At 44.0% G+C, this 15,632-nt stretch overlaps 1 protein-coding gene across 1 annotated transcript in view; it reads right to left on the bottom strand.

The window, feature by feature from the left end:
• The window catches only part of LOC131922722 (interferon-induced GTP-binding protein Mx2-like), a 36,377-nt gene extending 21,072 nt beyond the window's left edge, over nt 1–15,305 (bottom strand). Inside the window, exons 1-6 of the mRNA XM_059277563.1 lie at nt 15,229–15,305; nt 13,267–13,393; nt 3,013–3,205; nt 1,958–2,095; nt 441–595; nt 69–207 (exon numbers count right to left, since the gene is read on the bottom strand). Of these exons, the coding sequence (XP_059133546.1) occupies nt 69–207; nt 441–595; nt 1,958–2,095; nt 3,013–3,205; nt 13,267–13,365 (724 nt within the window). The 5' untranslated portion in view covers nt 13,366–13,393; nt 15,229–15,305. The remainder of the gene's footprint in view (nt 1–68; nt 208–440; nt 596–1,957; nt 2,096–3,012; nt 3,206–13,266; nt 13,394–15,228) is intronic.
• Between the last annotated feature and the right edge of the window lie 327 nt (nt 15,306–15,632).

Raw genomic sequence — 15,632 nt, forward strand, 5'->3', positions numbered from 1 at the left:
CCATCTGGATCCAGGGGATGTGTCGTCACTGGCATACACACACCACTGTTATCTCCCACTCTCCTCACCTATGGTCCTGTCCCCTTCAGGGTCCACCTCCTGAGCCATGCTCAGTGCCTCCGTGGTGGCAAAGTCCACATTACAGGGGACCACCACCAGGTTGATTGTCTCCTGGTTTTGGATGTATGTCTTGATGAGTCTCTTGATCTGTAAGAAATGAAATGGTGACTCCTAGTTTTGAAAACAGGATTGAGAGTGATATGGTTGTGACCATCCACTTGCTTCAGGCCCTGTCTTCCATGGACTGCCACCCTCTGTAGTAAATTCAGGCCATCCAGTCTCACTCCCACTTCCTCAAGGTCCCTCTTAGACATAGCCCTGGTCATACTTCAGTACCCCTTGCATCCCAGTGTAGCTCAGAATGAAGTCTAGAGTCTTACCTGCTGTCCAATGTCTGCAGATTGATTGCCCACATCCACCCGGCTGATTCCAGGCAGATCAATCAGGGTCAGATCTGGGACATTTGGGGAACTGACATATAGGCTAATGAGCTTATCACTGATCTCCAACTTTAACCCAGCAATGAAGTTCTGACCTGAAGAAGAGGAAAAAGTAAGTGAGATCAAGCTTGGTGGGGTGGGATAGGGAGACTAGAGGGCAGATGGAGGGGATATTATTTCAGGGAACTCTGGGAAAGCATGCCTTTGCTATGCAGTGACCCAAGGGGTTCCTCTATAGAAAAGTTGAGTTGGTCCCCAACTGGTCATATTTTGAGCTTATAGACACTTGGGGAGGTCTATGGAAGCAGGTTAGAGGAAGCTAGATAGTTACAATTTTCCTTAGTTATGATTAAAGATAAGTTAGATATAAAACCTTAGACTCACAAATATAAGATAGGATATCTTCTTTAATTTTGCCTAATTATTATAAATAGACTAGATATTATAACTGTAATTCTTGCTTGATAATTGTTTTGCTATCTGTAATTTTACTATGTAAAAGTTAAAACCTTCCTTTTTTTTTTTTTGGTTTTTCGAGACAGGGTTTCTCTGTGTAGCTTTGCGCCTTTCCTGGAACTCACTTGGTAGCCCAGGCTGGCCTCAAACTCACAGAGATCCGCCTGGCTCTGCCTCCTGAGTGCTGGGATTAAAGGCGTGAGCCACCACCGCCCAGCAAACCTTCCTTTTTAAAAAAAAAAAAAGAAAAGGGGAAGTGCTGTGGGGTGTTCTGTATGGCTAATATGTTAATAAATAAGACACTGATTGGCCAGTAGCCAGACAGCAAGTATAGGTGAGACTAACAGGGAGGAAAATTAAGGGAACAGGAAGGGAAGGAGGAGACTGCCTGAAGCCACCGCCAGGACAAGGAAGATGTAAGGTACCAGTAAGCCAGGACCCATGTGGCAAAGTATAGATTAATAGAAATGGGCTAAATATAAGAGTAAGAGCTAGACAATGATAGGCCTGAGCTAATGGCCAAGCAGTTTAAATAATATACATGTCTGTGTGTTTATTTTACGAGGGCTGTCGGACTGCCGAGGCTTGGTGGGACCCAGAGAAAACTCTCCAGCTACAGAAGTAGGTCACTTGGGGGCAGGTCTATATGTCTTATTTCTGGTCCTTTCCTGTGGCACTCTGCTTCCTCTCTGTCACCACTTGTTCCTGTAACAAAAATGTTTCTTCCAGGATCATAGGAAAAGGTGACCATAGACAAAAACCCTTCTGAATCCAAGAGAGAAAGTATGTCTTCTTGTAAGGCATTCTGCCAGGTACTGTGCCATAGCTACTGAGAAGGAATGCAAAGCCTCTTCTGTCCTGGGGTCCAGGTGGCAGTAGATTTGAAGAGGTTTCATTTTCTGTGCTAGAACAAGGTCCTGACAAAATAACTCAACACTTCTCCTCTGACTCCAGGCAGTGTTGACAGGCAGTCAGAGGATAAGAGACAACAGGACACCAACCTTTGTTGATGGCATCTTCCACCTGTGAGGGATCAGAGAGTTCCACTTCAATGCCATCGTAGGTGACCTTGCCTCTCCATTCCTCTCCCTCCTCCAGTTTCTTCAATTTCAGCACCACAGGGAATCTGGTTACAATGCCTAGGAGATGAGGTCCATGTTAGCCCAGTGCTCTGGTGAGCACAGCCCAGGATCCAGCCTTAGATTAACACACTTTGACACACTCATCTGCAGAGACTCTGGGAATGGAAAATCTGGCCTCACTCGAATGTTGCCTGTCTAGTGTCACCCCAGGCCTATATTTTGGGAATAGGAACCCAAGTCATGTTTATCCATTTGGGGTGAAAGCCACCAACCACTTCAGGCTGCTTCCTCCTACTGTGGCACCCTCAGCTCTGTGGGGACCTTGGTGGAACCTTTAATGTACCAGACATCTCCCACCAGCCCCCACAATCCTGGTCACTGTCCCTCAAGTCGCTTCATCACACCCCCTGTTGTGATCTCCTTCCAACTCCTGCCTTATCCAAGGCATTTCACTGGGTCCCTGGAACACATTGGCTCTGACCTCTTCCTAAGCACTCAATGACCACCCTAGCCATGGAGTTTAAGCAGAAGCACTAACCTGGACACCAGTCTCTTCTCCAAAAGGAATGGTCACCTCAAAGGAAGGGGCTGGTACCTGACTACTTAGTGACAGTTTCTGCAACCTGCAGGTTTCAAGTGACTCTTGAAATGGACAATGGAACAGTGCAATGGACTAAAGCTGCCCCCACCCCCAGTACTTGTGCTCAGCCCCAACACCTACAGTGACTGTTGGATACAGAGCCTGAAAGGAGGTAACTTGAGAAGCTACATGGGTGGAGCCCTAACCACTGAGACTGGTGCCCTTGTGAGAGGAGGAAGAACCTGCAGGGCTGCTCAGGAGAAAGGCTACCCACAGTCAAGGAGGAAGACCACCTTGTCCTTCATTCTGCAGTGTGTCCAAACTGGGAGGGATCTGTTTCTATCTATGAGCCCCAGGTCCACAGCCTAGCAAGGCAATAAGCATGAGCTCTCACCAATGCCTCTGGGGAGGGCCACTCCTGACAGTGCTTCCAGCACAGAGCTCTTCCCTGAGCTCTGGTCCCCAATGACTGCAATGGCAGGCAGGGCTAGGTCCTGCTCCACGCCCAGGGCCCGCAGGGAGTCGATGAGGTCAATGCAGGGCCGCACCTTCTCCTCATACTGCCTGCAAAGGTTGTTCATAGGCTCCTAGATGAGGGCAAAGCAAGAGTGAGTTTATGCTCCATGGAAGTGCTCTTGCAAAGACTGCTGATTCAAGGACAGTATGCATGTTTTTAGAATCTCCAAGAGTGAGAAATGGGTAAATTGGAGGAAATAAAAAATATTGATTTTTGTATCGATGATCAAAATGACAGGATCCAGTGTTGTTGTGCATGGCCCATGAACCTAAGATGCCACATACTCCTGGATGCCACATACTCCTGATTATCAGAGCTGGACCTGCAAAGGTGACCTCAAGTTCACTGTTGCCAGAGAAGAGAAGTGACATGGGTTTTCAAGGAGGAAGTAAAGCCGTTCAATTTCCCTTGTTCACCGTTTTTATAGGGCTATGGCAAAAACTGGACAAAGGCTGAAGTAATCTCTGTGGAGAGTAAACATTAATTCTCTGGACTGTTATGGGCTGAGCCAATGGCAGGCCAAACACTCTGTGCATGTCCTCTGGCCCACCCAGGGAGATGATCATGCATTGTGCATGCTCTGCCTGCCTAGTTAGAAGTAGTTGAAGCCCCGTTCTATCCACTTCTGACTCCATCTTTGATTCTGACAATCCCATAGCTATTGATTTTCTTCCAGTTTTATTACCAGCCTCTGACACACACACACACACACACACACACACACACACACACACACACACACACACACCTTGCAGGTGTTATAGTTGTGTTTATTATACTGAAATCTCTTTCTTCTGACATTGGTCAGCTTGTAACTTTACCACAGCAGAGAACTCTATCACTGCCATCAAGATGTCACTGCAGTCTTTCTTGGTCACCTCATACTTGACTTCTCTGTGGGGTGGTCAGAGATGGTCTCCCAAGTGCAAACTTCTTGTTAGAAGCCATCCTTATGTACAGTTTACTGTGCTACAGTTGGCCTCTTTAGAAGCCAGAATACAAGAAGGTCAGTCATGCCCTACATATATATGTCCTCAAGGGCTTCCTGTGAGCCTGCTGGCATGTGTCACTGGAGCCCTGCTCCTTCTCCTATCTGTTTGGCATGTTTATCTCATAGTTAACTCCAAGCCCTTCCACAGCATCTTCCACAGTCTTTAGACACCATCCTTTTAATCCTTAATCTCTCTTTTAACCACAGCCTCTTTTTTCAGTGTGACATGTGTGGGCAGCTTGCAGTTGTCACCCTGGGCCATTTTCCCCTTTCTGCCTACTGCCTCTTTACCACCTTACTGCCTCCTTAATGATACCATAACCCAAAGGTTGATGACAGTCAACAAACTTCAGGTGCAGGATACACAAAAGAAATGACATTAAGGTCCATTGATTGCCATAGGTGTTCATAGGTGTGTGGATTAATATCAGGGTCTTTAATTTGATTCCATTGGTCCACATGTCTGTTTTTATGCCAATACCAAGGCCCAAATGATTCAAAACTAGTTATAAACAGGAGGCATTAGAAGTAGTCAGAATATGACACCTTACATACAGAGAGACAAACAGAAGCTTGACAGCCAATTTCTTATCAGAAAGAATGGAAGTTTGAAGATAGTGGGGTGGCACTTGACAAAACATCTTGACAATTGGGTTACATCTCCATTTTGGAAAGTGTTTACATTGTTGACAAAAAATGCCATGAACCTAGACTTCTATCCCTAGGAAAAATACCTTTTTGAAATGAAGGCGAGTTTGAAGCTACTTCACCATGGAGAACTGGAAGTGAACACTGGATGGCTGGGAATTAGTATATCTTTGGCCAGCAATGTGGCCTTTATTTCCCAAGTTGCAAGAAGCAGAGAGGTTTGTTTATTTATTTACTTAAGTATTTTTTTTTCTTGCCCTAGAGCAACTTCTTTTTTTTTTTTTTTTAATTTTTATTTTGCAATACAATTCAGTTCTACATATCAGCCACAGATTCCCTTGTTCTCCCCCCTCCCGCCCCCCTCACCTTCCCCCCAGCCCGCCCCCCATTCCAATCTCCTCCAGGGCAAAGCCTTCCCCACAGACTGAGATCAACCTGGTGGACTCAGTCCAGGTAGGTCCAGTCCCCTCCTCCCATGCTGAGCCAAGGGACCCTGCATAGGCCCCAGGTTTCAAACAGCCAACTCATGCAATGAGCACAGGACCCGGTCCCACTGCCTGGATGCCTCCCAAACAGATCAGGCCAATCAACTGTCTCACCCACTCAGAGGGCCTGATCCAGTTGGTGACCCCTCAGCCATTGGTTCATATTTCATGTGTTTCCGTTTGTTTGGCTATTTGTCTCTGTGCTTTATCCGACCTTGGTCTCAACAATTCTCTCTCATATAAACCCTCCTCATTCTCGCTAATTGGACTCCCAGAGATCCACCTGGGGCCTAGTCATGGATCTCTGCCTCCAGATCCATCAGTAGTTGGATGAGGTTTCTAGCACGACAATTAGGGTGTTTGGCCATTTATTTTATAGTTTAAAATTTTTTTTTTATTCTTTTATCATACCAACAACTGTTCTGCCTCCCATCCCTCTTCTCAATGCCCAAATGCATTGTTTGGTATTTTGATGTCTAGCTTCTTGAGATCTATATGTATTTTGAAGATCTGCCCTTGGTCAGATGTGGGGTTGGTGAAGTTCTTTTCCCATCTGTAGGCTTTTGTTTTGTCTTATTTTCTGTGTCCTTTGCCTTAGAAAAGCTTTTCAGTTTTGGGAGGCCCCATTTATTGATTGTTGCTCTTACTGTCTGTGCTATTGGTGTTAAATTTAAGAAGTGGTCTCCTGTGCCAGCGTGTTCAAGGCTACTTCCTACTTTCTCGTCTATCAGGTTAATGTAACTGGATTTATGTTGAGATCTTTGATCTTTTACTTGAGTTTTGTGCATGGCAATAGATATGGCTCTATTTGCAATCTTCTACATGTTGATATCCAGTTATGCCAGCACCATTTGTTGAAGATGCTTTCTTTGTTCTATTGGACAGTTTGGGCTTCTTTGTCAAAAATCAGGTTTTCACAGGTATGTGGATTAATATCAGGGTCTTTAATTTGATTCCATTGGTCCACATGTCTGTTTTTATGTCAATACCAAGCTGTATTTAGTACTATAGCTCTATAGTAGAGCTTGAGGTCAGGGATGGGTGATCCCTCTAGAAGTTACTTCATTGTATAGGAATGTTTAGCTATCCTAGGTTTTTTTGTTTTTCCATATAAAGTTGAGTATTGTTCTTTTGAGGTCTGTGAAGGATTGTGTTGGGATTTTGATGGTGATTGCATTGAATCTGTAGATTGCTTTTGTTAAGATTGCCATTTTTATTATGTTGATCCTACCTATCCATGAGCATGGGCGATCTTTCCATTTTCTGATATGTTCTTCAATTTCTTTCTTCAAAGACTTAAAGTTTTTGTCATACAGGTCTTTCATTTGTTTAGTTAGAATTACCCCAAGGTATTTTATATTATTTGTGGCTGTTATTAATGATGATGTTTCTCTGATTTCTTTCTTGGCCCATTTATCATTTTTATATAGGAGGGCTACTGATGTTTTTGAGTTATTCTTGTATCCTGCTGCATTACTTAAGGTGTATATCAGTTGTAGGAGTTCCCTGGTAGCATTTTTGAGATCACTTATGTACACTATCATATCATCTGCAAATAGTGAAAGTTTGACTTCTTCCTTTCCAATTTGTATCCCTTTGATCTCCTTTTGCTGTCTTATTGCTCTAGCTAGAACTTCAAGTACTATATTTAATAGATATGGAGAGAGTGGACAGCCTTGTCTTGTTCAATTTTAGTGGAATCACTTTGAGTTTCTTTCCATTTAATTTGAGTTGGCTGTTGGCTTGGTGTAAATTGCCTTTATTATGTTTAGGTATGTTTCTTGTATTCCTGATTTCTTTAGAACCTTTATCATGAAGGGGTGTTGGATTTTGTCAAAGGCTTTTTCAGCATCTAATGAGATGATCATGTGGTTTTTTTTCTTTTAGTTTCTTTATATGGTGGATTACATTGACAGATTTTTATATGTATGTTGAACCATCCCTGCACCTCTGGGATGAAACCTATATGATCATGTTGGATGATTTTTTTTGATATGTTCTTGGATTCAATTTGCCAGTATTTTATTGAGTATTTTTGCATTAATGTTCATGAGGGAGATTGGTCTGTAATTCTCTTTCTTTATTGATCTTTGTGTGGTTTGAGTATCATGGTAACTGTAGCCTCATAAAAGGAGTTTGGCAATGTTCTTTCTGTTTCTATTGTGTGAAACAATTTGAAGAGTATTGGTACTAACTCTTCTTTGAAATTCTGGCAGAATTCTGCACTGAAACCATCTGATCCTGCGGTGTTTTTTTTTTTTTTTGTTGTTGTTGTTGTTGGAAGACTTTTAATGACTGTTTCTATTTCCTTATGGGTTATAGGTCTATTTAAATTGTTTATCTGGTCCTTGTCTTAATTTGGGTATGCATACCTATCCAGAAAGTTATCCATTTCTTTTAGATTTTTCCAATTTTGTGGGTTTTTGAAGTATGACCTGATGATTCTCTATATTTCCTCATTGTCTGTTGTTATGTCCCCCTTTTTGTTTCTGATTTTGTTATTTGGGTATTCTCTCTCTGCCTTTTTGTTAGTTTGATAAGGGTTTGTCTATCTTGTTGATTTTCTCAAAGAGCCAACTCTTTGTTTCATTGATTCTTTGTATTGTTCTCTGTTTCTATTTTATTGATTTCAGTCCTCAATTTGATTATTTCCTGGTGTCTGTTCCTCCTTGTTGAGTTTGCTTCTTTTTGTTCTAGAGTTCTCAGGTTAAATTGCTGTTAAATTGCTAGTGTTAGATTTCACCAACTTTTTTATGTAGGCATTTACTGCTATGAATTTTCCTCTTAGTACTGCTTTCATGGTGTCCCATAAGTTTAGGTATGTTGTACATTCATTTTCATTGAATTCTAGGAAGTCTTTAATTTCTTTCTTTATTTTTTCCCTGACCCAGTAGTGATTCAGTCAAGCATTATTCAGTTTCCATGGGTTTGCAGGCTTTCTGATATTTGTGTTGTTGTTGAATTCTAACTTTAAACCATTGTGCTATGATAACATACAGGGGTTTTTTGTTTTGTTTTTTGTATCTGTTGAGATTTGCTTTGTGACCCAGTGTGTGGTCAGTTTTAAAGAAGGTGCCATGTGGTGCTGAGAAGAAGGTATATTCTCCTGTGTTTGCATGGGATGTTCTGTAAATGTCTGTTAAGCTCATTTGAGTCATAACATCTGTTAGTTCCCTTATTTCTTTGTTAAGTTTCTGTCTGGAAGACCTGTCCATTGGTAAAAATGGTGTGTTAAAGTCTCCCTCTATTAGTGTGTGGGGTTTGATGTGTGATTTAAGCTTTAGTAATGTTTCTTTTATATATGTGGGTGCCCTTGTATTTGGGGAATAAATGTTCAGAAATGAGACTTTATTTTGATGGATTTTTCCTGTGATGAATATGTAATGCCCTTCTATATCTCTCTCTTTTTTTTTTTTTTTTGGTTTTTTGAGACAGGGTTTCTCTGTGTAGCTTTGTGCCTTTCCTAGAACTCACTTGGTAGCCCAGGCTGGCCTCGAACTCACAGAGATCTGTCAGCCTCTGCCTCCCAAGTGCTGGGATTATAGGCGTGCGCCACCACTGCCCGGCCTCCATCTCTTTTGATTAATTTTAGTTTTACGTCAATTTTGTTAGATATTAGTATAGCTATACCAGTTTGTTTCTTAATTCCTTTTGATTGGAAAGTCTTTTCCCAACCTTTTAATTTTAGGTAGTATCTGTCTTTGAAGTTGAGGTATATTTCTTGTATGTAGCAGAAGGATGGATCCTGTTTTCATATCCATTCTTTTAGCTTATGCCTTTTTAGAAGCAAATTGAGTCCATTGATACTAAGGGATATTAATGGCCAGTGATTGTTAATTCCTGTTATTTTTTGGTGGTAGTGTGTGTGTGTGTGTGTGTGTGTGTGTGTGTGTGTGTGTGTGTTTCCCTTCTTTGGGATTTGTTGGTGGGGAATTATCTATTGCCTGTGTTTTCATGGGTGTCTCTAACTTCCTTAGGTTGGAGTTTTCCTTCTAGTGATTTCTGTAGGGCTGGATTTGTGGATAGGTATTGTTTAAATATGGTTTTGTTGGGCTGGAGAGATGGCTCATTTGTTAAGAACACTGGCTGTTCTTCCAGAGGTCCTGAGTTCAATTCCCAGCAACCACATAGTGACTCACAACCATTTGTAATGAGATCTGGTGCCCTCTTCTGGCAGGCAGAACACTGTATACACAATAAATAAATAAATCTTTTAAAAAAATCTGGTTTTGTCATGGAATATCTTGTTTTCTCTATCTATGGTGATTGAAAGTTTTCCTGGGTATAGTAGTCTAGTCTGGTATCCAAGGTCTCTTAGTGTCTGCATACTGTCTGTCCAGGACCTTCTGTCTTTCAGAGTCTCCATTGAGAAGTTGGATGTTATTCTGATAGGTCAGCCTTTATATGTTACTTGGCCCTTTTCTTTTGCAGCTCTTAATATGCTTTCTTTATTCTGTATGTTTAGTGGTTTGATTATTATGTGGTTAAGTGAATTTTTTGGAGGGGTCTAGTCTATTTGGTGTTCTGTAAGCTTCCTGTATCTTCATAGGCATTTCCTTCTTTAGGTTTGGAGAGTTTTCTTCTATGATTTTGTTTAACGTATTTTCTGTGCATTTGAGCTGGCATTCTTCTCCTTCTTCTATCCCTATTATTCTTAGGTTTGGTCTTTTCATGGTGTCTCAAATTTCCTAGACTTCCTGTGTTATGACTTTGTTGGCTTTAATATTTTCTTTGAAAGATGAATCTATTTCCTCTATCATATCCTCAAAGCCAGAGATTCTCTCTTCCATTTCTTCCATTCTGTTGGTTATACTTGTATCTGTAGTTCCTGTTCATTTATCCAGATTTTCCACTTCCAGAATTCCCTCTGTTTGTGTTCTCTTTGTTGCCTCTATTTCAATTTAGAAGTCTTGAACTGTTTCTTTCACATGTTTTATTCCTTTTTCTTGGTTTCTCAGCTTTCTTTAAGGGATTTATTGATTTCTTCCAATTTTTGTTTGATTTTTTCTCAATTTCTCTAAGAGAATTTTTCATTTCCTCTTTAAAGACCTCTATCATCCTCATAAAGTCATTTTTAAGGTCATTTTCTTCTGCTTCTTTTATGTTGGGATGTTCAGGTCTTCCTGTTGTAGAACTGCTGTTCTGGTGGTGCCATATTGCTCTTTATGTTGTTGAATATATGCGTGCAATGGAGTCTACTCATCTTTTCCTCCAATCAGTATAGGCGGTTAGTGTTCCTCCAGGGGCCACTCTTCATCCTATTGGGGCCACTCTTCATGTAATTGATACAAGGCAGTATCCTTGTCTCAGGGAGCTGTTCTTGGTCCAATCAGTGCAGACAGTGTCTGTGTCTCAGGGAGCCCCATAGGTCATGATGGTGGGGTGGGTTTGGGGGGTGGAGTGAGACTTGTAGATTACAGGGTCCAATGTTGGGAGTGGTGGAAAGGCCTGCCTGTAGGAACCTTGCCTGCTGGCCTGCTACTGGGACTGTGATAGGTGGGGGTGGAGAGGCATGGGGTGTGCCTTGGGGTCTAGGGCCTAGAGACTGGCCTGTCCAGCTGGGAGAACAATTACTCACCCATTGGTCCAATTGATGCTGGAAGTGTTTGTTACTTAAGTATTCTTAAGAACTGTTAATTAAATTACAACTCCATTAGAAAGGGAGATGAGAGTTTGGCTTAGTGGTAAGTGTTGGATAGGTCACTGAACACTTTTCACATATCTTTCCCATCCCTACAGTAAAGAAATTACACAAGTGCTCTTTATCACTAGATCCCATAATTTAAGTGGAAAACGAAGACTTGGAGAGTTAAGATCACCCTGGAGAGTTGAGTTCACCCTGGTTGAAATGTGACAGTTTAGGAGTCAGAGTCCTGACAACATTCTGTTTTTGTGCCCTTGTATCATCCATTGACAACAGTTGATAAAATAGAAAGAGCAATAAGCTAAGGCACTGGCTTCTCACCCCCAACTCCCATGAAGGAAACAACTTCTGCCAGGACCAGGACACTCCACCCACACCTCACCTCTCTCTCATCACTCTTCGCGCCAGCAGGTCCCTCTGCCGCAGGCTCTTGGCAACCATAGTCCTGCTTTCCAGTATCATTTGCCTACGTCTCGCCAAGCTGCTCCTTGTGCTGTTGCCTAAGCTAAAGCTTTCTACACAGACACATAGCCATTTCCTTTGCAGCTTTGTAGATCTTCTGTTGATCTTCCCTCACAGGAGGAAGATGGAGAGGATCATGGGATCCCCGATGAATACCCAGACATTCTTCCCAGTTGTGTGTAATTCTGCTCTAATTGCACATGGCCTTGGGTCTATGGGAGAGCTAGAAGTAGGGACAGGAGAGGACCTCTACACAGCCTTGGGGAGCCATTGTCCCTGCTGGATGCAGACCTTCCAGTGTGGTTGCTTTAAGGCCACCCACATTCCTGCTGTAACCTCTTTCCCTTTGCTCTGCAAGGAAACCTAATAAAATCATTGGTTCCCTAGTGAATGTTGGTGGAATTGCTCCTTGGTTTGTCCTTGGGACCTTAGAAGGAGGGGCATATATGCTGTTTCCCCCAGGGAAAGGATTTTTGCAATAGCATTCTATATGCAGGCCTTGATCCCAGCACTCCAGAATCAGGTCCTCTGGGGCTTTGTTGCTGACAACTGCATTCCTAAGAGGTGAAAGAGTCTCAACTGCTTCTCCAACAGAGCACACCTGTGCCTGTTGGATCAGATGTCTCCAGCCCTAGGTCTCTTCTCATACCTGAGGGTACAGAGGAGGCTGTGCTGCTACTGTGGGCTTAAAGTACCCAAACCATAAACTCAGTCTCTATCTGCGTAAAATTGTGCTGAGGGACCATAGATAGCCTGTCACCTGGAGAGAAAAGGCCAGTTGCTCCCAAAGCATGTGAGTGTGAGAGTATATAAGTTTAGTTCTGATACATGCTCCAAAGACCTCCTGGTGAAGGTGTGGTCCCCAGCTGTTCTTGGAAATTGGTGGGATTGGAAGAGTTGGGGACCTCTGGGAGGGTACAGATCATTGGCAGCATGACCTTGAAATGAACTTGGACCCTGGTCCTTGCTCTACCTCTACTTTTCCCCAGTCATTGGACACCAGCTTTGTTCCATCATGCTATGCATCACAGACCTAGAACAATGGCACATAGTGGGCATGGGATGTAATTTCTCAAGCTGTGAGCCAGATAACCTTTCCTCTTCCTAAGCTGATTCTTTCAGGAACTTGGTCACAGCAATGGAGAGCTGACAGGTACATGGGGTTGAGTTCATTCTGCCCCTCATCCTGAGGGTTATATTCTTTCAAGAAGGAAATACAAACAGAGATTTAGGGAGACAGAGAGACAGTGGCCCTTCTCATTGCCTGTGACCTTTGACACTGTTGTTAATACTATATTTAAAGTGTTGATCTTTACTTAGACAATGGAGAGAGCCTGAAACAGGCAGCCAGGTGGCCCAACGTCTCAAACAGGGAGTAGAACACAGTTCTATGTACCAGAAAGAGCTGCACTGACTTCTCTCAACAGCCACGCTGAAGATCCCACTGTGGAGATGGAAAACCCACTGCTGAAGGGAGGAAGACCCTCCAAGGTCAGAGAGCTGACTGGGTCAGGCTGAGACCAGGCTGACAGGCCTACTTCCAGAGAGCACATTTGTTTACCAGCAACACTGGATTACAGCTCTATGAAAACAGACCCCAAGTGGCTTCTCCCAGGAGATAGTGTCAGTGAGTCCTGACAGTGTAGCTGAAAACTAAGCCGTGGTATGGGCAGGGGACAGCATAGTTCTGACCAGGGCTCTGCCAGACCCTAATGATACCATCTTTCCCAGAACAAGATGGCATTCCATGAAGGACAAAGGAGGTTCATTGATCTCACCTTGGCCCAAGCAAAGTGAACAGTAGACCCATATCAACATCCTGCCCCAGGAAGGTCAAGGAAGCCACCATCTGCAGGGGATGTGACATAAAGCAGCAGCCCTCAGATGGACATGGGTCATACCTGGTTTTTCTCTCCTAGGTCAGTCTCTCCGTTGGGCAATGGGTCACTGGATGAGGCGACTGAAGTGGGGCTTTCGATTTCTTCTGTACTGAGAACCATCTTTGAATTCTACTTCCTGTTGGGTATTCTGTTGGAAATGAAGATTATAAATTAGAAAGGTCTGGAAACTAATTATCCAGACCTTGGTTAAGATTTACACACACCAGAGACAACAGTATTACAACTGCCATTCCTTCTCTACACGCCCCAGGAGTCTATGATTCCCATCAACATCACCCCATCATCTCACCTTGTAGAGGCAGGTGTTTATTTCTGATGTGGGAAGGGGATCATGAAAGGGGAGTAATTCTAAATGCACTCATGGAGGCTGTTAATCTAGAACATTCTTCAGACACAGCTCTCCTTCCCCTGCTTTGGAAAGACCTCATATTACAAGGGGTCCCAGGCTCCAGAATGAATACCCCTTTACTCTCAGATTGACCCTCATCTATTGGTCCATGGCTTTCTTGGGTAGTCTCACTGCACAATCAAGGCATATCACTGGTCCCCAGGCTTGTGTCCCATGACCAAAGACTCCTAGTGACCAGTCAAAACAGGATATATGGAGTCTGTTCCTTTTCTGGTATTTAAGCCCTATGTTCTGTCTGCAAATCACAAGCAAGTGCAATTCTCCTGATCACTTTTGAGACGGTGGATTTCAAGAGCAGAGCAACCTCAAGGATCACACCCTCCTCTGTTTATTCAGTACCCTGGGCACCCAGCTGCACGGTCAACCTGAGGTGAGTGCATCTGCCCATCTAGATCTTGGTCCATTCAAGCAAAAGCTGCTCCCAGCACTAGATCAACCCTAATTTGCAGGGGAGCTACAGGATACCCTGCTTCCTGTCTCCCCACATCCTAACTCTTTCACACTACAGATCCCGTTGCACAAGACCATCAGGGCAGCCCCATCACATTTCATGCAGGCTCCTGCCTCACCTGAAATTCAGGGTCAGGTCCACACAAGTAACCAAGTGTGGTGGGCTCTAAGCATTCCTATCCAGGCATACCTGTGCCCATTTGTGCTGTCCTTGGTGTGATTGGCTACACTTTCACTCTAGAGCAGGCAGTGGGCATTTGCCAATGGCTCTCATGTGCCTTAAAATCTATTATAGACAAAGATCCCATTAGCAGGGTTCCCCTAGGTTTCTGTCCTGTTGGGAAAACATCCTGAGCCCATTTGGAAACAGGAGCAGCATGGAAATAGGATTCATTGCCTTTCACACTCAAAACCCCTAACTACCCCCTACCCTGTCTATCCAGGAAAACTCTGATATGATAACAGCTGAAGCCTTCCCAGGCCTGTCTGAGTGTTAAAGTGTCCACAGAGATCTCTTCCTCCTCCTAGGTTCCTGCCCCCCTCCATGTCCCCCTGCAATGGAGCCTTTGAAATGGAAGGTCTGTGGGATACCCTGCACTCTGAGCAGAGGTAGGGCTTAGACCACCCAGGACATCTCTGTCTGGGGACTGGGAAGACCCTGGGAATGTACTTCTCTACAAAGATCCTCTGTCAGCCCTTCCAGCAGGGTCCCCAAAGGAGTCTTCTGTCTGCATTTCAAAGCCTGTCCCTGGGTCACATGGCTTCCTCCCACCCTTAACAAGAGACTTCCATCTGCTTTCCCATGGGCTCCTGGCCCATGTAGCAGGGGATTTGACACCTCTCATCTAGGCCTTAGCCCAAGACCTCAGATCCCAGGGACCACACTCTCTCCTGGCAGAGAGGTATTGGAAAGCTGTTTCAGACTCTCCCCTGATATCAGCAGCTGGTTGGGACCCATGGTGTCTAGTCCAGTAGCCCTGCCTGTGCTGTCACTGATGCTCCTATTTTAATAGCACTGAGAAATGATCTACAGTGCCAGCTAGGGTCTACAAGGAACCCAGAGTTATCCCCTAGCCCTGCACAGAGTCCTGTGCTGTACTCACCACTCCTGTGCTCTGCTCAGTGACAGACTGTGCACTTGCCATGGCTCTGACTTGTTTAAACAGTGCTGGCTCCTCCCTTTCCAGGGGAGAATTGAAACTTAAGGAAATGGTCTCCCACTACCCCTCCCCCCACCCACAAACTGAGCTCAGAAACGAAACTCACCTTCAGAGGCCCTGGGCTGGGTCCTAAGTTCTAGAAATTGCATATTTGGACTCAACCCACCAGGACCTGCCATGTGGACACCAGCTCAGATGGCTGTCTGCTTTCCCTCAGGACCAGCCCAGCTCTCCACTGCACCTTCTACTCCAACAGTGTGACCTTCTGTCATCTGAATACAGCCTAGACTAGCTTTCCCTTTTCACTAGGCCATTCCAGCTGTACTAGGGAGGGGCAGAGATAAACC

Source organism: Peromyscus eremicus, chromosome 12 (genome assembly GCF_949786415.1).
Source record: "Peromyscus eremicus chromosome 12, PerEre_H2_v1, whole genome shotgun sequence".
NCBI classification, from domain to species: domain Eukaryota; kingdom Metazoa; phylum Chordata; class Mammalia; order Rodentia; family Cricetidae; genus Peromyscus; species Peromyscus eremicus.